This window comes from Ursus arctos, unplaced genomic scaffold (genome assembly GCF_023065955.2).
Source record: "Ursus arctos isolate Adak ecotype North America unplaced genomic scaffold, UrsArc2.0 scaffold_8, whole genome shotgun sequence".
Taxonomy (NCBI): domain Eukaryota; kingdom Metazoa; phylum Chordata; class Mammalia; order Carnivora; family Ursidae; genus Ursus; species Ursus arctos.
Window position 1 is genome coordinate 48,123,875 of NW_026623100.1, and position 23,255 is coordinate 48,147,129.

Sequence of the window (23,255 nt, forward strand, 5' to 3'; positions counted from 1 at the left end):
TAGCAGGTTCTAGTTTTCACACTGGTTTAAAAAAAAAAAATCTATTCACCTTGACTGCTAATATAAAGCCAAATGAAAGACAATAAAAGTGTTTTTATGATAAATCTTCAAATGCAAGTAATATTTAAAGCAATCGCATTATTTCAAAGTCAGACTTTGTCTAATGTACCCCCCTTTTTTTGGTATCACCAGTGTAGTAAACCCTACTTTATGCCAGGTACTGGCCTAAACACTTTACATACATTTGCAAATTTAAATGTCATAATTCTATGAGATTCAGAGAATTTTAATAGGGATAGATGGTAGGGCTGACTCCAAAAACCCATGATCTTTTTCTGATACCATGTTGTAGAGTTAGTTAACTAATAAACTACCACAAATGAAAAATAATAGGAAATATCATGAAAGAGCTTAAAGATAATTTCATAAGATAAATAAGAATGTATAAAATGAGCAAATAATAAAGCAAAATAAAATGAGCAAAGCACGAAACAGGAATAAACAAGGCTTGTGGGACACTAACTGCATTCACAAAGTTTCTAAAGATGACACCACAATTTTTGTTCTACTATACAGTTTAATTCTACCTGTTATAAGCCTCACATTATTTTTACTTAACACAGTAAATAATGTTTAAAGGAAACTTTAAAAAGAAAAAATATTATATTTACTTACATACCTAATATTTCCAGCATGCTTCATGCCTCTGGGTAGATCCCAGTTTGTATCTGGTGTAATTTTCCTTCAGCTTACAACTTCCTTTAACATTTCTTGTACTGGACATATGGGTTGTTCTACCTTTGGGTTACTGTGAATAATGTTGTTATGAACATGAGTGTACCTGAGTTTCCTGGCAGCAAATTCTCTCGGCTTTTTGTTTAAAAATCTTTATTTCACCTTCACCTTTGAATGCTATTTTCATTGGATATAGAATTTTAGGATAATGTCAAGTTCTTTTCTTTCATCATATTAAAGATGCTTTGGTTTACACTGCTTCTGAAAGAAATTTTTCATCCTCATCCTCATCATTTTCTGTATTGAACGTGTCTTTTTTTCCTGACTGTTCTCTCTCTTCATTGTTAACTTTCGGTAATTTGAATATGACATGCCTTGGTATGGTTTTGTTTGTGTTGTCCTCTTTTATTGTTTTTAAAGATTTTATTTATTTATTCGACAGAGATAGAGACAGCCAGCGAGAGAGGGAACACAAGCAGGGGGAGTGGGAGAGGAAGAAGCAGGCTCCCAGCGGAGGAGCCTGATGTGGGGCTCGATCCCAGAACGCCGGGATCACGCCCTGAGCCGAAGGCAGATGCTTAACCGCTGTGCCACCCAGGCGCCCCTGTGTTGTCCTCTTTTAAGCTCACGGAGTTCCTTGGGTCTGTGGGTTTAGTTTTCATCAGCTACTATTTCATGTGATCTTTTCCAGACTCCTCCCCTTCTGAGACTCAGATGACACGAGACCACTTGATATTGTTCCACAGGTCACTGATGCTGTGTTCATATCCATTTTTTTCCCCTCTGTATTACAGTTTAGATAGTTGCACTACTCAATTTCACTGATCCTATTTTTTATACTGCCTTATTTGCTTGTTAAGCTCAGTGTTCACTTTATTTGGTTTATTTCATTTTATTTCTAAATTCTATAAGTTTCATTTTATTCTTTTCTACATCTTCTATTTATCTCATTATGTTCATGTTTTCCTTTAACTTCTTCAACATATTGATAATAGCTGTTTAAATCCTGTCTGCTTATTAATAATCATCTGTTTTTTCTGGGTCTATTTATATTGCCTAATTTTTCTCCTGATTTTGGGTCATAATATCTTGCTTCTTTCTAGTTCTTTTCATTGGATGTCGGACACTCTGAATGTTTCATTTTTGAGTGTCTGAATTTTGGGGTTTTGTTTTTTTTTTACTTTCAATGTATTTTTTTATTAAGTTCGATTAGCCAATATAGTATTTATCATTAATTTCTGACATGATGTTCAATGATTCATTAGTTGTGTATAACACCCAGTGCTCATCAGATCACGTGCCCTCCCTAATACCCATCACCCAGTTACCCCATCCTCCCACCACCCTCCCTTCTGCAAACCTCAATTTGTTTCCCAGAGCTCAGAGTCTCTCATGGTTTGTCTCCCTCTCCGATTTCTTCCCATTCAGGTTTCCCTCCCTTCCCTCCCTCCTATTGTCCTCTGCCCTATTACTTATAGTCCATGTATTAGTGAAACCATATGATAACTGTCTTTCTATGCTTAACTTATTTCACTTAGCATAATACTCTCCAGCTCCATCCATGTCGATGCAAATGGTAGGTATTCAACCTTTCTGATGGCTGAGTAATATTCCATTGTATATATGAATCACATCTTCTTCACCCATTCATCTGTTGAAGGACATCTTGGCTCCTCCCACAGGTTGGCTATTGTGGACATTGCTGCTATGAACACTGGGGTGCACGTGCTTCTTCTTTTCACTATGTCTGTATCTTTGGGGTAAATACCCAGTACTGCAATTGCTGGGTCACAGGGTAGCTCTATTTTTAACTTTTTGAGGAACCTCCATACTATTTTCCAGAGTGGCTCTACCAGCTTGCATTCCCACCAACAGTGTAAGAGGGTTCCCTTTTCCCCACATACTTGCCAACATTTGTTGTTTCCTGTCTTGTTAATTTTGGCCATTCTTACTGGTATAAGGTGGTATCTCATTGTGGTTTTGATCTGCACTTCCCCAATGGCAAGTGATGTGGAGCGTTTTTCATGTGTCTGTTAGCGATTTGTATGTCTTCTTTGGAGAAGTATCTGTTCATGCCTTCCGCCCAATTCTTGACTGTATTATTTGTTTTTGGGGTGCTGAGTTTGAGTAGTTCTTTATAGGTCTTGGGTATCGGCCCTTTATCTGTAATGTCATTTGCAAATATCTTCTCCCATTCCATAGACTGCCTTTTAGTTTTATTGTTTCCTTTGCCGTGCAGAAGCTTTTTATCCTGATGAAGTCCCAAGAGTTCATTTTTGCTTGTGTTTCCCTTGCCTTTAGAGATGGGTCTTGCAAGAAGTTGCTGTGGCCGAGGTTGAAGAAGTTACTGCCTGTGTTCTCCTCTAGGATTTTGATGGATTCCTGTCTCACATTGAGGTCTTTCATCCATCTTAAGTTTATCTTTGTGTATGGTGTAAGAGAATGGTCCAGTTTCATTCTTCTGCATGTGGCTATAAAATTTTCCCAGCACCATTTATTGAAGAGACTGTCTTTTTCCATTGGATAGTCTTTCTTCCTTTATCGAAGATTAGTCGACCATAGAGTCGAGGGTCCATTTCTGGGCTGTTCTGTTCCACTGATCTATGTGTCTGTTTTGTGCCAGTACCATGCTGTCTTGATGATCACAACTTTGTAATACAGCTTGAAGTCAGGCACTGTGATGCCTCCAGCTTTAGTTTTCTTTTTCAACATTCCCTTGGTGATTCAGGGTCTTTTCTTGGGTCTTCCTTTAAAGAGTGTTCAGCTTTATTTTGACAGGCAGCTAATCTGTCGGCAGATCAGCTTTCAAGAACTGTTTTTAAGCTTTGTTGGTGAGGGCTTATGGTAACCTTTAATCTAGGCCTACCTTAGCCTTAATAGTAAAGGCATGATCTTTCTGGGTTCTCTACTGAATGTCCAAAATGTTCAACAATGTCTCTTTCCTGTGTCTGATCAGAACTCAACCATCCCTCAATTCTTTGTTAGCTCTAAGAATTGTTTAGCTTATAGTGCACTGGTATTTGTTCTGTCCCCAGTAATTATTCTTTGCCTAACCTCTTGAAATCTCATTCTAAGTCTGCACAGCTTAGTATTCAGCTAAAGACTCAATGATACACTGTGTAGACATTTAGGGCTCTTTCTCTGAGTACTACCCTTCTCTCTGATATTATGCCCCACAAATTCCAGAGACTATAGCCTCCCTGAATCCTGATCTCTGTCTCCTCAACCCCAAGACCACCTTGCTCTGCTTAGAACCTTCTTCCATGTGCTATGATCCAGAAAGTTTCTCCAGGGTGGAAAATCAGGACCATATTAAGACTCTTTCCCTCTTCCTAGTAATCAAAATCCTTCAGTGTCAGTTGTCCAAGGTTTGAAAACCAATGTTTCACAGATTTTGTCCAGTTTTTTATTTATGATGGGAGTGAAAGTGCAAGTTCAAAAACATTATTCCATCATGGCTGGGAACAGAATTGCCCTCTCCAATTCCTTTCTTAAGGGAGTGATACTGAAATATCCTTATGGTATTAATTTTTCTCCAATCATGAAAGTGTTAAAAATCATAAAAGTTTTAAACATTACAATATCTCTGTGCAAGTCACCTTAATTTTAAGTTTGTACTTCCTAATAATCAACTTTATCTAGAAGTATATTTTCTTCACTTTATAGCCATGCTAAGATAAACAATTAGTCACGAAAATGGGATTGTATTCCTTACTTATGCACACTTTATTTAATCTGAATTCCATAAAACATTTCTTTATAAGTAGAAGAGATTTCTTTAGTTCTTTTTTTTTTTACAATGGCTTACGACACAACTGATTCTTTTACAATTCTGGTGGTCAGAAGTCTAAAATCAAGCTGTTGGAAGGGCTGTGTTTTGGAAGTCTTCAGGGAGGAATCAATTTCTTGCCTATTCTAGCTTCTAGAGGACAACTGCATTCCTTGGCTCATGGCCTCTTCCTCCACTTTTAAAGAACATTTCCCTAACATCTGGTTCCATGGTCACATCTCCTCTTCTCTCACTTTTTCTCAACATACTATTTCCTTCTTGTAAAGACCCTTGTGATTACATGGGTCCACCCAGACAACCTAGCATAATCTTCCCACCTGAAGAGCCCTAATTTAATCACATCTGCAAAGTCCCCTTTGCCACATAAGGTAACATATTCACAGATTCTTGAGATTAGAATGTGGACATCTTTGGAAGGCCATTATTTTGCCTATCACAATACATGAACACCTGCTTTGTTTCCAACACTAACCTGATCTCTAGGAAACCAGAGATAAATGAATACGGTCTCTTCCCCTTGCAGAGCTGAATTGCAGGCCAGAGGAAAGATATAGTTTTTATAAAACGTAAAGGTTTTTCTTATAATGATTAAAAAGCAAAATAATTAGGACAACTATAAATAATCTAAGAATAAACTATGTCTTACAATGGGTAGATGCAGTTTATTTTTATGAACTAATACAAAATTACCAAAAGGGTAAGGAATAGGAGACATAAAATTATAATTTACCTCTTATTTGCCTGTCAACAACTCTCATTTCCTTTCTTATCTTCAATGACCATTCATTGACCTGGGAAAAATTTTAGAAAATAATTATAAGAAAAGCCAACACTCCTAATTCACCAAATTTTAAAGAATTTTGTATGAATTCTACATTTATTCCAGACAAAAAAATAAATAAATCTATTTGCAAACAAAAGCTTTAGGGCCAAATTCTTTTTTTTTTTTTTCATCTTTTTATTCACAGTACAGAAGTCCCAGTCTATTTAAAGATTCTTATCTGAAAGCAGGCAGTCAGAAGTACTTTATACAAGACCTCAGAGTTCAGGACCCTATAGGTATATAAACATTTTTCAAGAGGTGCATGGGCATAGTAAAAAGCTATGTTTAAAAGTTGAAAATCTTTTGAAACCTATTTCAAAACCTGTTCTGCCTATGTTAACAGTTCACCTTTTCCTTCCCCTTTTTAACAATAATGCTTTTTCACTTTACAGAAGACAGAAATTCCTCTGACCTGTCTATTACCATGATATAGTTCCCTCAGAGGCAAAAACTTCTAAAGCACTAAACATAGGGCCAAATGGAAATACCAGTGTAGCTGTTGAGAAAGCACTGAACTACTCTAATGACTATCAAATTCTTACAAATAAGTGTTTTCTAATTCTTCAGTTTCAAAAGAAACTGAAGGAAAATCTGAGTTGTGAACTGATAATCATTAAAACTAAATTTACATTAAATAACTATACGCTCTTTGCCATATGACACAGAATTTCAAAGAACTGAGTGACGATGACAGAACTTCCATTACCATCTATTTACTAATATTAACAATGTTTCTCAGTACTGGAGTCTAATAAAACATAAAACAGAGCTTTCTTCCACTTGTGGCAGCTTGTGATGAGGATCTCTTGCCTGGGCCCACAGCCATGCGGTCCACAGACTCCCTGCAGCTGGTGCAGGTCTTTGGAGGCAGGAAGATGGTCACAGCTGTGGCACACTGCAAATGGGGCAACAGCCTCATTAGGTGAATGGGTGATCCCTGGAGATGATCCAACCATGCACGCTGCAGTACAAGCTACTGAAACCTGTTCTGCTTCTGGGCAAACGGTGATTAGCTGGCATGGACCCCTCAGTCTGTACGAAGGGTGGTGGTCATAAGGCACATATTCAATCCACCTCCAAGCCATGGAGGCCTGTTACCAGAAACAGGTGGTTAGGCTTCCAAGATTAAAGACATCTTCATCTGGTATGACTAGATGCTGCTGGTAGTTGACCCCCATCACTGCAAATCCAAAAAATTTGCCTGTGATCACTACCAGAAATCCAACCAATAAGCCCACCACAAGCATCAGGATTCACCTTTATAATAAACAATGACTGCGGGGTTTAAAATTAAAAATAACAGAACAGGAACAGAATTGATGCTGAACCTTGTAGCATTCATCCATGGGCCCATGAACTAAACAGCATTAAAAAATCTATACAACTGGGATGCCAGGGTAGGTCAGTAGGTTAAGTGCCTGCCTTAGGCTCAGGTCATGATCCCAGGATCCTGGGATCCAGTCCCACACCCGGTTCCTTGCTCAGTGAGGAGCCTGTTTCTCCCTCTGCCTGCCACTCCCCCTGCTTGTGCGTGTGCGTGCACTCTCTCTCTGACAAATAAAATATTTTTTAAAAATCTATACCATTAAGAGAAAGTATACCTCCAATAAATTTCACTTTTTAATGATTTCATTAAAATCATTATTTAACAAAATCTAAGAAAAATTTACTTTGCAACAGCTGTAGTAACTCCAACCAGAAGAAATATTAAGGTACTTAAAATCATATGGATATATTTTTTAAAATTTTAACATTAGGTTTATAAATTTTTAAAGGTAAAATGCACATAACATAAAAATAGCCATTTCAAAATATACAATTCAATGGCATTTAATGCCTACACAATGCTGTGCAATCATCAACTCTCTCTAGTCTCAAAACCTTATTAACATGTCAGAAGAACACACTATACTCTTTAAATAATCTCTAAGTCCCCCTTCCCTGGCAACCATTAATTTGCTTTATCTCTTTTGATATGCTTATTTTTACTATTTCATATAAAAGGGATCATACAATATATGGTCCTTTGTGTCTGGCTTCTTTCATTTAGTACAGTGTTTTGGGGGTTCATCCATGTTGTAGCATGTATTGATACTTCAGTCCTTTTCGTGGCTGAATAACATTCATTGTATGTACACAACACAACTTGTTCATTCATACATCCTTTAATGGACCTCTGGATTGTTTCCATCTTTTAGTTACTGTGAATAGTACTGCTATGAACATTTGTATACAAGTATTTATTTGAATTCCTATTTTCGGTTCTTAGGAATATGTACCCAGTAAGAGTAGAATTGCTGGGTCATGTGGTAATTCTATGTTTATCTTTTCAAGGAGCTCCAAAACTATTTTACAAAGAAGTTTCACCATTTTACATTCCTTCCAGGAATGTTCAAGGATTCTTTTTCTCCACGTCCTTGCCAATACTTGTTATCCTCCAATTTTTTATTAATAGTCAATCTGTTGGACCAACTGAAGCAGTATTTCATTATGGCTTTGATTTGCATTTATTTAAAGACCAATGCAGTTAAATATCTTTTCATGTCCCTTTTGGCCACTGGAACACATTTTTTGGAGAAATGTCTATTCATGTCTATCCATTTTTAATTGTCTTTTTGTTGCTGGCTGTATGAGTTCTTTATACATTCTGACAGCAGAACCTTATCAGATACATCATTTACAAATAAATTCTCCCATTCTCTATCTTTTCACTTTCTTGATCATGTCCTTTGATGCACAAAAGCTTTAATTTTGATGATTTTCAATTTGCCTGTTTTTTTTCTTTTGGTGGTTGTGCTTCTGGTGTCATAGTTAAGAATCCATTGCCAGATAGGAGGTCATGAAGATTTACCCCTATGTTTTTACCTAAGAGTTTTATGGTTTAATAAGAGTTTTACTTTAATTTCTGTATATGGAATGATGTAGGGATCCAGCTTCATTCCTCTACATGTGAATATCCACTTATCCCAGCACTATTTGTTGAAAAGACTATCCTTCCACTATTAAATGAATCTTAGCACCCTCACAGAGAATCAACTGGCCATACATGTATGGCTTTACTTCTGAACACAATTCTATTCCACTGGTCTATATATCTATCCTTATGCCAATACCACACTGTTAACGTTACCATAGCTTCACAGTAACTTTTGAAATTAGGAATTCTGAGTCCTCCAAATGTGTTTTTTCTTTTTCAGGACTGTTTGGTTATTCAGGGCCAGCTGTATTCCATATGAATTTGAGGGTTAACTATTTCTTTTGGAATTTTGACAGGCATTGTACTGAATCTGCAGACTGCTTTGGGTGGTACTGCCATCATAACAGCATTAAGTTTCACAAGCCATGAATTTGAAATTTCCGCCAACAATATTTTGTAATTTTCAGTGTACAAGTGATGCACTTCCTTGGTTAAATTCTTTCCTCAGTATTTTGTTCTTCTAGATACCTTTGTAAATGATTTTTTTTCCTCTATTTCCTTTTTCGATTTTTCATTGCAGGTGTAAAAAAACACAACTAATTGTTTTATGCTTGTCTTAAAAACCTGTCAATTTGCTGAATTCACTTATAAGTATTTTGTACATGAGGATTCTTTGGAGTTTTCTATATACGGAATCATGACATCTGCAAAGAGATAGTTTTACTTCTTCCTTTTCAATATGGATACCTTTTATATCTTTTTCTTGCCCAAGTGCTCTGGCTAGAACTTCTAGTACAATGCTGAACAGTAGTGGCAAAAGCAGGTATCTTTGTCTTGTTCCTGATCTTAGAAAAAAAAGCTTTAGTCTTTCACAATTTACTATAAAATTAGCTGTAGTTTTTCATAAATGCCCTTTATCATGTTAAGAAAGTTCCCTTCTATTCCTAGTTTGCTGAGTGTATTTATCACAAAAGGTATGTACGGTATTTTGTTCCACGTATAATAGGATGATTGTTAAATTATTTCAAGCATAAAAGTGCTACATTAGGAGAAATCCATATGGTGAAAATGGAATGGAAGTAAATGGCATTTCTCCTTTCAAGAAAGAGAATGATTAAAAATGTTTCACTATAAATAAGAATGTGTGCATGTATGTTTTAAATGAATATTGATGGGAATCAAATTGCTGTGATACTTTTAAAACAGTGATGTAACAATTTTACAATATTTACAATATGCCAAAAATTACATCCTGTGCAACTCTACGTAAAATTACGATAAAAAAATATTAAATGTTGATTTATGACTGTCCAAAAGGGTACACAAGTAGTCAAAATTATTTCAGGAGATATATGAAGACATTTGAAGACACTGTTATAATCTAACCAGAACTTTCAGAACCAGCAGGAAAGAAAATCCAAGACTCATACAATTCAAATGTTTACTGAGCATCTGCTCAATGTGCTAGTGATGAAGCAGGACACAGAGACTCCACCTTATGAACTTACATTCTAATGAAACAAAGTAAGTAAATAAGCAAGTAATACTCTGTCACAAAACGAGTGCTAGGGAGAAAATGAAGCAAGGAAAATAGGATGAGGGCAGTGGAGGGGAGGTTTGTTATTTCATATAGGGTAATAGAAGAAAGCTCAATTGCTAAGGTGACTTTCGAGCAGACTTCGAAAAGTTTGCAAGGGAACCCTGTGACTATCCACTATGGTGGGGGGGGGGAGGGGACTATAACATTTTAATCAGAGTGAAAACAAACACCACTAAGGGACCTAAGTAAAATAGTGTCCTTACCTACAGACCAAAGGATGGGGTACAAAAACAATCTGGTTCAATAATTTTTGTTTGAACTAGCAACACTGATGGGGAAAGTTATTTGATTCAGGTTTATAGAAAAAATACTGGGATGCCTGGGTGACTCAGTCAGTTAAGCATCTGACTCTTGATTCCAGCTCAGGTCATGATCTCAGGGTTGTGAGATCCAACTCCACACTGAGCATGGAGCCTGTTTAATATTCTCTCTACCCCTCTCTTTCTACCTCTCCCCTTCACCCCACCCACATGCACTCTAAAAGAAAGCAAAAAAGGAAAAAATATTTATCACCTATTATAGCAGTGAGTTTTATAAGGTAGCAAGTTACTCCTAATACTGTTTATTATAAAGCTAAACATAAATTTTAGATTTTTATTCTCATGGGTCAAAGTACTGATTAGCTCCTATTATTTCTAATGCTTTCAACTGCTAATCCCCGAGGACAGCCAATCAGCTGGAAGCAATGCACCCATGGGGACTACAAACCTGTAGCAGTTACTAGAATTCCAGGAACCACATGTTAATAAGTTTCACAATTCAAATTCAAACCTTAAAACGAGGCAGAATGAACCAGTGCAGTGATTTTTAAACTTGTTTTTAGTAACAGAATCTTTCAAATAAATCTAACGTGGAACTCCACAAATACAGGAAGTATTATGACAGTATACACTTACGTAGGATCAGATTGAAAATTTTTACTACTATAAAGTAAATGAAAATAGCTTATCTGTCTTGAAGAAAGATAAAATTTTAAATGAGTTGTTAAAGTGTTATACTAACCTTAGTATCCAATTTATTTCCATATTTTGTTTACATGTCCAGTATTGAGAAAATTGTAGTTCAAAAAGATAAATAACTATAACAATAAATAGATAGCTTCTTAACAGTTTGTCTTTCAACTTAAGGTTATCCCTTGCTTAAATAAATCCAGATGCTCAAAATAAAAGTCATTAAAAACTGGTATTTTCAGGGTGCCTAAGTGGTACAGTCGGTTAAGCATGTGACTCTTGGTTTCAGCTCAGGTTGTGACATCAGGGTCATGAGATCGAGCCCCATGTCAGGCTCTATGCTCAATGCAGTCTTCTCGCGTTTCTCTCTCTTTTTCCCTCTGCCCCTCCCCCCATGTGTGCACGCTTTCTCTCTAAAAATAAATCTTAAAAAAAAAAAAAAAACTGTTTCTAAGTTTCTCATTACAGTGCTTAACTGCTCATAATCCTTAAGGGGCGAGTACTCAATCTAACAGATGGCAACGGTGAAATGACTTTTGTAAAAATGCATTGCTGCATTGTTCACAGTAGCAAAAGACTAGAAATAACCTAACGTATATCAAAAGAACACTAAACATATTAGAGAATTTCCATAAACTGACATTATGCTCTAACTAAAAAGAAAAAAACAATGCAATGAAGACTACCCATGGAATTAATTCTCAAAATATAAATGAAAATTGCAATGTAAAGGACATTTACAGTATGACATATGTTAGAGAAAGAGGGAGAGGAGAAAGGAGAGAAGGAAGGAACGGGGAAGGGGAGAAAAAGATGTGGAAAAAGGGAAAGAGAGATATTTATATGTTCATATATTATAGAATAACAACAGGAGAATCCATAGTAACTAGGCTGCTTTCAAGGACAGAAAATGAATAATTTGTGAACAAGAGTGAAAGGAGATTTAGTTTTTAGTATACCTAAGGATAGACTTTGCTGCCTTTTGAATTTTATGTGCCAATACAACCTATTTCAAGAAATATTCTTTAAAAATAACACGTAAGATAAAAAAGAATAAGAAAAAATATCAGGTTCTGGATTGGAAGAATACTGCTAAAATGTCCATACTACCCAAAGCAATCTACAAATTCAATGCAATCCCCACTAAATACCAACATCATTTTCACAGAACAAGAACAACTAATACTAAAGCTTGTATGCAAGCACAAAAGACCCTGAACAGCCAAAGCAAACTTGAGAAAGAAGAAGAAAGCTCAAGGTATCATAATCCCGGATTTTAAAAATATACCACAAAGCTAGAGTAACAAAACAATATGGCACTGGTAGAAAAACAGACACACAGAACAGTGGAACAGAAGTGAGAGGTCAAAAATAAACCTGAGATATATGGTCAATTAATCTATGACAAAGGAGGCAAGAATATACAATGGAGAAAAGACAATCTCTTCGATAAATGGTGCTGGGACTACTTCTTTACACGACACACAAAAATAAACCCAAAGTGGATTAAAGACCTAAATGTGAGACCTGAAACCATAAAACTCCTAAGAGAAAATTTTAGGCAGTAATCTCTTGGACATCGACTACAGCAACATTTTTCTCAGGCAAGGGAAACAAAAGCAAAAATAAATAATTAGGATGATATTGAACTAGAAAGCTTTTGTACAATGAAGGAAATCATCAATAAGACGGAAAGGCAACCAACTGAGGAGAAAATACTTGCAAATGATACATCCAATAAGGGCTAATATTTAAAATATATAAGGAACTCCTATAACTCAACACCAGAAACACAAATAATCTGATTAACAAATGGGAAGAAGACTTAAATAGAATTTTTCCAAAGATATACAGATGGCCGAAAGATGCTCAACATAGCTAATCATTAGAGAAATGCAAATCGAAACCACGAGTTATCACCTCACTAGTCAGAATGGGTTAACATCAAAATGACAAGAAACAAGCATTGGTGAGGATGTGGAGAAAAGGAAGTCCTCATGCATTGTGGTGGGAATGTAAACTGGTGCAACTGCAATGGAAAACGGTATGGAGGTTCCTCAAAAAATTAAAAATAGAACTACCACATGATCCAGCAATCCCACTTCTGGGTATTTACACAAAGAAAATGAAAACCCTAATTCAGAAAGATACACATACCCCATGTTTATTGCAGTGTTCTTTATAATAGCAAAGATATGGAAGTGTCCATCTATAAATAAATGAAGATGACATATATATATATACACACACACATGGACTATTACCCAGCTGTAAAGAGGAATGAAATCTTGTCATTTGTGACAACATGGATGGACCTAGAGGGTATTCTGCTAAATGAAATAAGCCAAAGAAAAATAAATATCACATAATTTCACTTATAGATAGAATCTAAAAAACAAAACAACAAAAAAAAGAGAGAAACAGACTCACAGACTCATAAATATAGAGTACTGGTAGTTGTCAAAGGGAAGAGGAGTGGGGGGGATGGACAAAATGGGTGAAGGGGATTAAGAGGTACAAACTTCCAGTTATAAAATAGTAAGTCATGGGAATGAAAAGTTCAATAGAGAATCCAGTCAATAATACTGTAAAACATTTATCATGGATATTCATAACGTAGCTGATCACTGGATCTCTATGTTGTATACCTAAAACTAATTTAATACTGTATATCAACTATATTTCAATTAAAAATTTAAAATATAAGGCTGTTTTATGAATGTTTTAAAGACCCAGTTTGTAAGTGCTTTAAATCATCTTTGTTTGGAAGAAATACTTTAAAATTCTATCTCATAATATTAGGAAGACTCATTGAATCTCTTTATTTTTAATTGTTTTAGATACCACACTCCCTTCTATTATACAATCACCCAAAACTTTAAAATAGTTAAACCCAAATTTTGTTTGCAGTTTCATAACTGACATTTAATCAGCTTCTTCCAAAATAAAAAGTTGAAAAAATTAAAATGCATAACAAATGATAAATGAAGATTAAAGTCAATCTGTCTTCATTACAGGGAAAAATAACAATTGATGAATTACCTACACTTATTTCCAAACCAGAGCAAAATAAAGTCACAAGTTTTTTGACTTAGAGAAAAATAGATTTTCGTCTCTTAAAAAGACCTCCGTGTCATAAGTCATACATTTCCCTGTAAGGATCCAATATATAGCATAGATAGGGTAGCAATAGGAAAACAATACCAAGAAAGAAAACTGTACAAATGGCTGCAAAATGGAGAAGGATATAATATACACTTGTAGAAAAAATAAAAATTTAAACAAAGACACTTAAGAAATAGGTCTAGGGGCTTTTGGGTGGCTCAGCCAGTCAAGTGTGAAACTCCTGATGTTGTATAAGCTCCTGATCTCAGGGTCATGGGACTGAGCCCCATACCAGGCTCCACACTGAGCACGGAGCCTGCTTAGGAGTCCCTCTTCCCCTTTCTCTCTGCCCCTCTCCCCTTGCTAGAATGTGCTCTCTATAAATAATAAATTAATTCATTTAAAAAATTTTGGGGGGCACCTGGGTGGCACAGGGGTTAAGCATCTGCCTTCGGCTCAGGGCGTGATCCTGGCGTTATGGGATCGAGCCCCACATCAGGCTCTTCCGCTATGAGCCTGCTTCTTCCTCTCCCACTGCCCCTGCTTGTGTTCCCTCTCTCGCTGGCTGTCTCTATCTCTGTCGAATAAATAAATAAAATCTTTAAAAAAAATAAAATATAAAAAATTTTGGAAATTAATTGGTCTAATTTAATGAGGGAAATTTTCAAAAAGAATTTGAGAATCCATCTCTGCCTAGATACAGAGAGCTGCAAAGACTCTCAATAAGACACATTGGATGAACTACAAAATAACTTTTCCTGAAGCTGTCAAAATGAAATCAAAACAAAGACTCACTTTCAAGAAGAGAGGGAATAATGAATACTAAACAATGAACACTAAATGATCTGTGTCATGGGATGGCAGATACCTTAGAGGCAATTAAGGAAAATTCAGTTAAAATTTTTAATAAACTGATGAAGTCCGAGTATGGGTTATTGGACAGCACAGAACCTCAGGAGCCACAGGAACAATGGGAGTTCATATCCACTTTGTCTTAATTGGAAATGGTAGAAAAAAATTTGAACACATACAAAGAATGTCTTCATTGGCTTATCGAACACAGATGAGGAAAGAATCAACAAATACCTGTAGTCAATAAAAGTTACCAAACTAAAAAAATAATGAAAAATATCAAACCACAGATCCAAGAAGCTTAAGAGAATCCAAAGCAAGGGAAATATAAAAAACAAACAAAAATAGAATGTGACATGACACCAGACACCTAAACACATTATATTTAAAACGCTGAAAATCAGGGGTGCCTGAGTGGCTCAGACAGTTAAGCCTCCAACTCTTGGTTTCAGGTCAGGTCAGGTCATGATCTCAGGGTTGTGAGATCGAGCCCCATGTCAGGTTCCACACTCAGTGGGGAGTCAGCTTGAGATTCTCTCTCTCCCTCTGCCTCATCCTCTTCCCTCCCCTCCCCCACTCATGCACGCTCTCTCCCACTCTCTAAAATACATAAATCTTTTAGAAAATAAAATAAAATGAAAATCAGATAAAATCTTCAACCAGCTAGGGAGAAAAAAATACTCATTAATTACAAAACAACAAAAAAAAAGAATTACATCTGACTTCTCAAAAGAAACTACACAAATCATAAGAAAATGGAGCATCTTTAAAATACTGCAAGAAAAAATTTTCTCAATCCCAAATTTTATACCAGTGAAAATATTATTCAAAAATGAAGACAGGGGCGCCTGGGTGGCTCAGTCGTTAAGTGTCTGCCTTCGGCTCAGGTCATGATCCTAGCATTCTGGGATCGAGCCCCGCATCGGGCTCCCTGCTCAGTGGGAAGCCTGCTTCTCCATCTCCCACTCTCCCTGCTTGTGTTCCCTCTCTCACTGCCTCTCTCTCTCTGTCAAATAAATAAATAAAATCTTAAAAAAAAAAAAAAAAGAAGACAAATTTCAGATTCAGCTCTGACATACAAAGAGCTCAGAAGCCATCATTCCTGTCCTATGACTAAAATTTGCTCGGACTCATCAGAAAACCAAGGTTACAGGGCAAACTGCTATCCTGAAATGTGGAAAGAGAGGTGAATACAGAGAATCATAGTTGAGATCTGCTTACCTGGAACACTGGAAGGAACATTTAAGTGGTAATTTTGACTAGTTGCTACAGGTTGAGTACAGATCACCATGAGAATGAAACTCCTACAGGACACCACAATTTCATGGGTTTTACCTCCAGGAACTCCAGAAGTCCCCCCACCTTTGTGTTTCTGACAGAAGGAGGGGGAAATAACCATTCTGAAATATGCACAGACTGTTTTCCATAACAAAGGCCTATTCTTCAGTGAAACAAACCTTACTAGAACCTTGTCCCACTTTGGGAAAGGGCATTTACCAGACTGCTCTTTTTTCAGTCGTCTTGTGTCACCAGAAGTGAGCAAGAAATTAAGAAATACTTAGGAATGTCATAGTCCAGGGACACAGGCCACTAAAACCACAGACTTAATAAGACTGAAGAATGCTTCCAGTCCTCCACATCTTCCCACTACACCAATAGGGCTCTAGTACAACGATGAGTTAGAGCTAAAAAGAGATGTGAAGTTGAGTTTTATCTATCTAAAAAGGAGTTTTTATGGATGTCCAAGATAAAAAAGGAGATAAAAACAAGGACATTAGAATAACTTTAAGCCTATGGCACCTATAGCTACAGCAGACATTAACAAAGCTACACTCCTAGCCTGATTAACATAAAACCTCATACTGAAGACCAATTTACCTCAGTTCCTATTACCCTATATATCTTGTTCAGTTTTCAAGACAAAATTTCAAGGCATTCTGAAAGGCAAGAAAAAGCACAGTCTGAAGAGACAAAACAAGCATCAAAACCAGGATTAGACATGACAAAAGTCTGACATTTTGTGGCTCTTGTGAAAAAAAGTAGATACTATCCAAGAAGAGATGGATAATGAAGGCAAGTAGAGGGATGGAAACACTAAGAATCAAAAGGAAATGCTAGAAATATAAGAAATAACATCATAACAGAAACGAAGAACGCCTTTAATAGGTTCATCAGTAGACAGGACATAGCCAAGAAATGAATCAATGAATCTGAGCCACTGAAATTTAAAAAGGAAAAAGATGAAAACAAAAAGAAAATAATGTCTAAGAACCGTGAGACTATTTCAAAAGATGTAATAATACATAACTGGAATACCTGAAGAGGATAAAAGAGGAAACAGAATGGAAAAAATACCTGACATAATGACGGTAGAGAACTTTCAAAAATTAGGGGCGCCTAATTTTTTCGTTAAGCATCTGCTTTGGCTCAGGACATGATCCCAGGGTCCTGAGATCGAGCCCCACATCAGGCTCCCTGCTCTCCACTGGGAGCCTGCTTCTTCCTCTCTCACTCCCCCTGCTTGTGTTCCCTCTCTCACCGACTCACACTCTCTCTCTCTTCAAATAAATAAATAAATAAATCTTAAAAAAAAAAAAAAAAAAGAAGAAGAAGAAGACCTTTCCAAAATTAATGACAGACACCAAACCAAAGATCCAGGAAGCAAAGAGAACACAAACTAGAATAACAGTCCAAAAAATGACAACTAGTGATATCATATTCAAACTGTAGAACACCAGAGCAAAGAAAATCCTGGAAGACGACAGAGCAAAAAAAACACTTTACCTATAGGAGAACAAGGTTAAGAATTACCAAGGACTTCTTGTTAGAGACTATGCAAGCGCAAAGAGGATGGAGATATTCAAACTCTTGAAAAATTCAAAAACCTAGAATTCTCTGTTCAACAAAATTATCTTTCAAAGAGAAGGAGAAATAAAGACTCTCAAACAAATAAAAGTTGACGGAATTCATCACAGCAGATCTGGCCTACCAGAAATGTTTAAACACAGTTCTTCAGGGAGAAGAAAAATTATATAGTTAGAAACTTGTATCTACATAAAGAAAGAGTATCAAAAAAATTAATGAAGACAAAGTTTTTACTTTTCTTATTCTTCAGTGATTTAAAAGATAATTGCTTTAAGTAATAATAGCAAACATGTATTGGATGAAGACAGCATACAGATAAGTGAAATGAATGAGAACAATGTCATATTGGACAGGAGGGAGGATTGGGAATACAATGTTAGAACACACCTGCATTTCATGCAAAACAGTATCATGTTATTAGAAGTTAACTGCAAATGTATATTTCAAAATCTGGGATAATCGCTAAAATTTTCTTAAAGATGTGTAATTGATATGCAAAAATATGAGATAAAATGAATCATATAAAAGGCTCAAAACCATACAAGGCAAAAAAAAATTTTTTTAAGATGGCAAAAAATAACAAAGAAGTATAACAGACACCAGTTACAACACTGTAGATGTTGATGCAGCTGTATCAATAGCTGTTTTAAATGTGAATGGTCTAAATAAACCAAATAAAAGACAATGTGCCAGAGTGGGGGAGGGGGAATAAAAAGCAAGACCCAACTATATGTTGCCTGCCAAAAACCCACTTAAATATAAAGACTAAGATTAAAGGTTAAGGCATACAGAGATATACCACGCAAACACTAATCAAAAGCAAGCTGTGGGTGCCTGGGTGGCTCAGTCGGTTAAGTGTCTGTTTTCGGCTCAGATCACGATTTCAGGCTCCCTGCTCCGTGGGGAGTCTGCTTCTTCCTCGCCCTCTGCCCCTCCCCCCATTCTCTCTCTCTCTCTCTGTCTCAAATAAACATAAAATCTTAAAAAAAAAAAAAAAAAGCAAGCTGTACTCCTATTTCCAGTATATAAAAATTAACATGAGCCAAAGACCTAGCTATGGGAGCTAAATCTATAAAACTCTCAAAGTATCAGATTTAGCAATGGATAATTAGAAATGTCCCAAGAGCATGAACAAAAACAGAAAAAATACATAAACTGAACCTCATTAAAATTAAAAACAACTGGGGCACCTGGGTGGCTCAGCTGGTTAAGTCTCCACTCTTGGTTTTGGCTCAGGTCAGGATCTCAGGTCCTGGGATCGAGCCCTGTGTCAGGCTCTGCGCTCAGTGGGGAGTTTGGTTCTCTGCCTCTCTCTCTCTCCCTCTCCCTCAGCCCCTCCCCCCGCTCATGCTCTCTCTCTCTCAAATAAATAAATCTATAAAAAAATTAAAAACTACATAAAGAATATTATCGAGGAAGTAAAAAGATAACCTATAAAATGGGAGAAAATATTTGCAAATCATGTATCTGGTAAGGGCTTACTACAAGTACATAATGTACTTCAACAACAAAGTCAGCCCAATTCAAAATTGTGCAAAGGACATAAATAGACATTTCTTCAAAAAAGATATACAAATGGCCAACAAGCACTTGAAAAAAAAAAAATTCTACTTCACTGGTGAGATACAGCTTCACCCCCAGGAGATGGGCTACCAAAAAAAAAAAAAAAACAAAACATTTGTTGGCAAGGATGTAGAGAAACAGGAACTCTTGTACACTGCTGATGGGAATGTAAAATGGTGAAGTCATTGTAAAAAACAGTTTGTGGAGTTTCTCACAAAGGTAAATAAAGAATTACCATATGACCCAACAATTCTACTCCTAGGTATATACCCCAAAAAACAGAAAATAGGTACTCAAGTATTTAAGAAAGAATGGTAACAATTCTCAAAATAAAATCTTCAAGAAAACATAAAAGGGAACACTTCTTAACTCATTTCTATGAGACCAGAATTATCCTAATACCAAACCCAGACAAAGACATTACAAGAAAGGAAAACTACAGAGCAGTATCTTTCATGAACACAGATGCAAAAACCCTCTACAAAATGTTAGCAAATTGTATAAAAAATATATAAAAATAATTATAAACCATGACTGAGCGGAATTTATTCCAGGTATGCAAGGCTGGTTTAAAATTCAACAATCAGGGGCACCTGGGTGGCGCAGTCGTTAAGCGTCTGCCTTTGGCTCAGGGCGTGATCCCAGAGTTCTAGGATCGAGCCCCACATCAGGCTCCTCTGCTGGGAGCCTGCTTCTTCCTCTCCCACCCCCCCTGCTTGTGTTCTCTCTCTCACTGGCTGTCTCTGTCAAATAAATAAATAAAATCTTTAAAAATAATTTAAAAAAAATAAAATTCAACAATCAATCACTGTAATCCACCACACTAGTAAGCTAAATAAAAAAAATCATATGAACTGACACAGAAAATTTGACAAGATCCAACACCTACTCACAATAAAAAGTCTTGGCAAACTTGAATGAAAGGAAACTCCCTCAATTTAATAATAATTTTAAAAATCTGCAACCCCCAGGGCATCTGGGTGGCGCAGTCGGTTAAGCATCCAACTCTTGGTTTTGGCTCAGATCATGACATCAGGGTCATGAAATCAATCCCTGCACTGGGCTCTGCACTCAGCGTGGAGTCTGAGGTTCTGTCTCCCTCTGCCCCTTCCGCTCGTGCTTGCTCTCTAAATAAATAAATCTTTAAAAAAAAACCTGCAGCCCCCCCAATTACACCTAACATCATAATTAATGGTAGAAAATTAGAAGCTTTCACCCTAAGGTTGGGAACAAAGCAAGAATATCTCTCTCTACTCCTATTCAAACACTGTAGTGAAGTCCCAGCTAATACAATTAAGACATGAAAAAGAAATAAAAGGCATACAGATTGGGAAGAAAACAATTAAACGGTCATTTTTTAACAGAGGACATGATTTTCTATGGGGAAAAAGAAATCCCAAAGAATCATTAATATTAAAAAAAAAAAATCTCCCAGTACTAAACAAACAAGTATAACAAATTTTTAATACAGAATGTAAATATACAAAAGTTGACTGTTTTCCAATACACCAGTAATAACTAGAATCTGAAACCTGGGCGGGGGGGAAGGCTTCACAATAGCACCAACCAAACCAAGAAACCACTCAAGGATAAATCAAACAATATGTATAGGATCTACTGGAAAACTATAAATTGCTGATGAAAGACATCAAAGAAGATATAAATAAATGGAGAGACAGTCCATGCTCGTGGATTAGAAGACTCAACATTAAGACATCAATTCTTCTCAACTTCTTCTGTAGATTCAATGCAATCCCAGTCAAAATCACCAGAATCTATAATGGTAGATATCAACAAAGTAATTCCAAAATTTGTATGTAAAGGCAAATCCCCAAGAATAGCCAACATAACAGTGAAGAAAAACAAAGCTGCGGGATTCCCCACTACCAAACTTCAACACTTACTTTAAAGCTACAGTACTCACAGAGTAGTATCAGCCAAGGAATAGAAACACAGGTCAATGGACAGAATGGAGGCCTAGAATTTGACCCACACAAATATACTCAACTATACACACGAAAGATTTCTTTTTTTATAATTAACTGAAGCAAACTCGTTTTTAAATGGTCTAAATTTAAATCTTCCGATAACACTGATTAAGCTCAATTTTCACTTTATTAACATCTTAATATGATAAACTATACCTTATGTTTATACTTGAAGTATTTTGATAACTAGAAGCACTGAGGCATGAATTGAAGCAATTCAGTAACTATGTAGAAGGTGGCAACTAGGGACGCCTGGGTTGGCTCAGTCAGTTTAAGCATCTGCCTTCAGCTCAGGTCATGATTCCAGGGTCCTGGGATTGAGTCCAGCATCGGGCTCCTTGGTGGGAAGACTGCTTCTCCCTCTGCCTGCTGCTTCCCCTGCTTGTGTTCTCTCTCTGACAAATAAATAAGAACTTAAAAAAAAAAAGTGGCAACAAGCTGACAGAACAATTTTACATGACCACCAGAAAATATTTCTCTCCCCAAATGTTAGTAATAGTCAGAAAAAATAGTTAAAGAACATATTTTCTGAACTTGTTCTTCAAGTCTCAGCTTAAATGTTCTTTGAGGAGGCCTTCCTTGACCTCTAGGATAGGTTAAACCCCTTGCAATATAATTACACATAATGCTATACCTCCCCTCTTTTGCAAACCATATTATACTTATAATTACTTATAGACTGTCCACTCCAGAAAGTCAAAGATCTTTTCTTATTCACTTAGCCTTTGCACAATGTCTGGCACAAAGCAGATGTTCAATAACCTATGTTGAAATCAACTGCATGGAATATGCATTGTGAAGGGGCATAAAATTTCAGCCATTAGGAACAACGAAAAAGCTAAAGAAACTTTCTGTATGTTTTTAAATATCAAAGAGAAAGTTTCATAAAATGTTGTCAAAAAGAAAAACAGGAGAAACAGGAACAACCAAAATCATCCAGCCATACCCCAGTGGTTCTCAGCCTGATTGTACATAGAAGCCACCTGGGAAACTTAAAACAATACCAACTTAATTGGGCTAGGAGTAGAGCTGAAATGATAGGTAGGATTTAAAATCTCTCCAGGTGATTCTAATATTCTATTGGGGTAAAATACAGTCCAAGACAAACAGCTCAAGAAAATGTATCAAACAAGTCTTAGAACTGTAAAGATCACTACAATAAAAGCAACAGGAAACTGAAAACAGATAAAAAGGAAATGAACATTTATTTAGTACCAAAATTTAGTAAGTGAAAAGCATTTATAATTGGTAAGTAAAAATGAAAATAAAAAATGAGCACAGTATTAAAAAATCCATTTGTAAAATAGACAATATACTATGAAAACTAAAAGGAACCTACAGAGTTTCACATTATCAAGATAAACACTTTTTTCTTAAAGATTTTATTTATTTATTTGACAGAGAGAGAGACACTTTTTTTTTTCTTAAAGATTTTATTTATTTATTTGACAGAGAGAGAGACAGCCAGCGAGAGAGGGAACACAAGCAGGGGGAGTGGGAGAGGAAGAAGCAGGCTCATAGCAGAGGAGCCTGATGTGGGGCTTGATCCCATAACGCCGGGATCACGCCCTGAGCCGAAGGCAGACGCTTAACGACTGCGCCACCCAGGTGCCCCAAGATAAACACTTTACACAAATTCACTCAGAGAGAGTCTACTACATGCCAAGCAAACTAGGCACAGGAAACAAATAAGAGGACATTTTCCAATAATAGTGTGGAGATGAACAGTAAGCCAAATGGAAAACAAAATCATTGAATTTCTGTTCCCATCCTTCACTGATATTGATTACAGATGGACTGATAACTTAAAGATAGAGTGCAAAACTGTGTTACTCTAAAAATACATTATAGAATACCTTTATGATTTTATATTTAGGAAGGAGTTTCTTAAATAAGAAACAAAAATCAGGGACACCTGGGTGGCTCAGTTGGTTAAGCGTCTGCTGTCGAATCAAGTCATGATCCCAGGATCCCAGGTCCTGCCTGCCACTCCCCCTGCTTGTGCTTGCTCTCTCTCTGACAAATAAATCTTTTTAAAAAAAGAAAAAAATCAATAAGCCTAAAGGA

At 36.4% G+C, this 23,255-nt stretch overlaps 1 protein-coding gene and 1 pseudogene across 3 annotated transcripts in view; one reads left to right on the forward strand and one right to left on the reverse strand.

Annotated features, from left to right (window-relative positions):
• Nucleotides 1–23,255, reverse strand: part of RNF103 (ring finger protein 103) — an 89,671-nt gene that overhangs the window by 27,733 nt on the left and 38,683 nt on the right. For 2 of the 3 annotated variants that reach the window (XM_026481317.4, XM_026481287.4), the window contains one exon: nt 5,256–5,316. The exons of the other annotated variant lie outside the window; for it this stretch is intronic. In XM_026481317.4, coding sequence (XP_026337102.1) covers nt 5,256–5,316 — 61 coding nt within the window. The remainder of the gene's footprint in view (nt 1–5,255; nt 5,317–23,255) is intronic. 3 annotated transcript variants of the gene reach the window in all.
• LOC123001925 (40S ribosomal protein S16-like) lies at nt 6,173–6,515 on the forward strand (annotated as a pseudogene).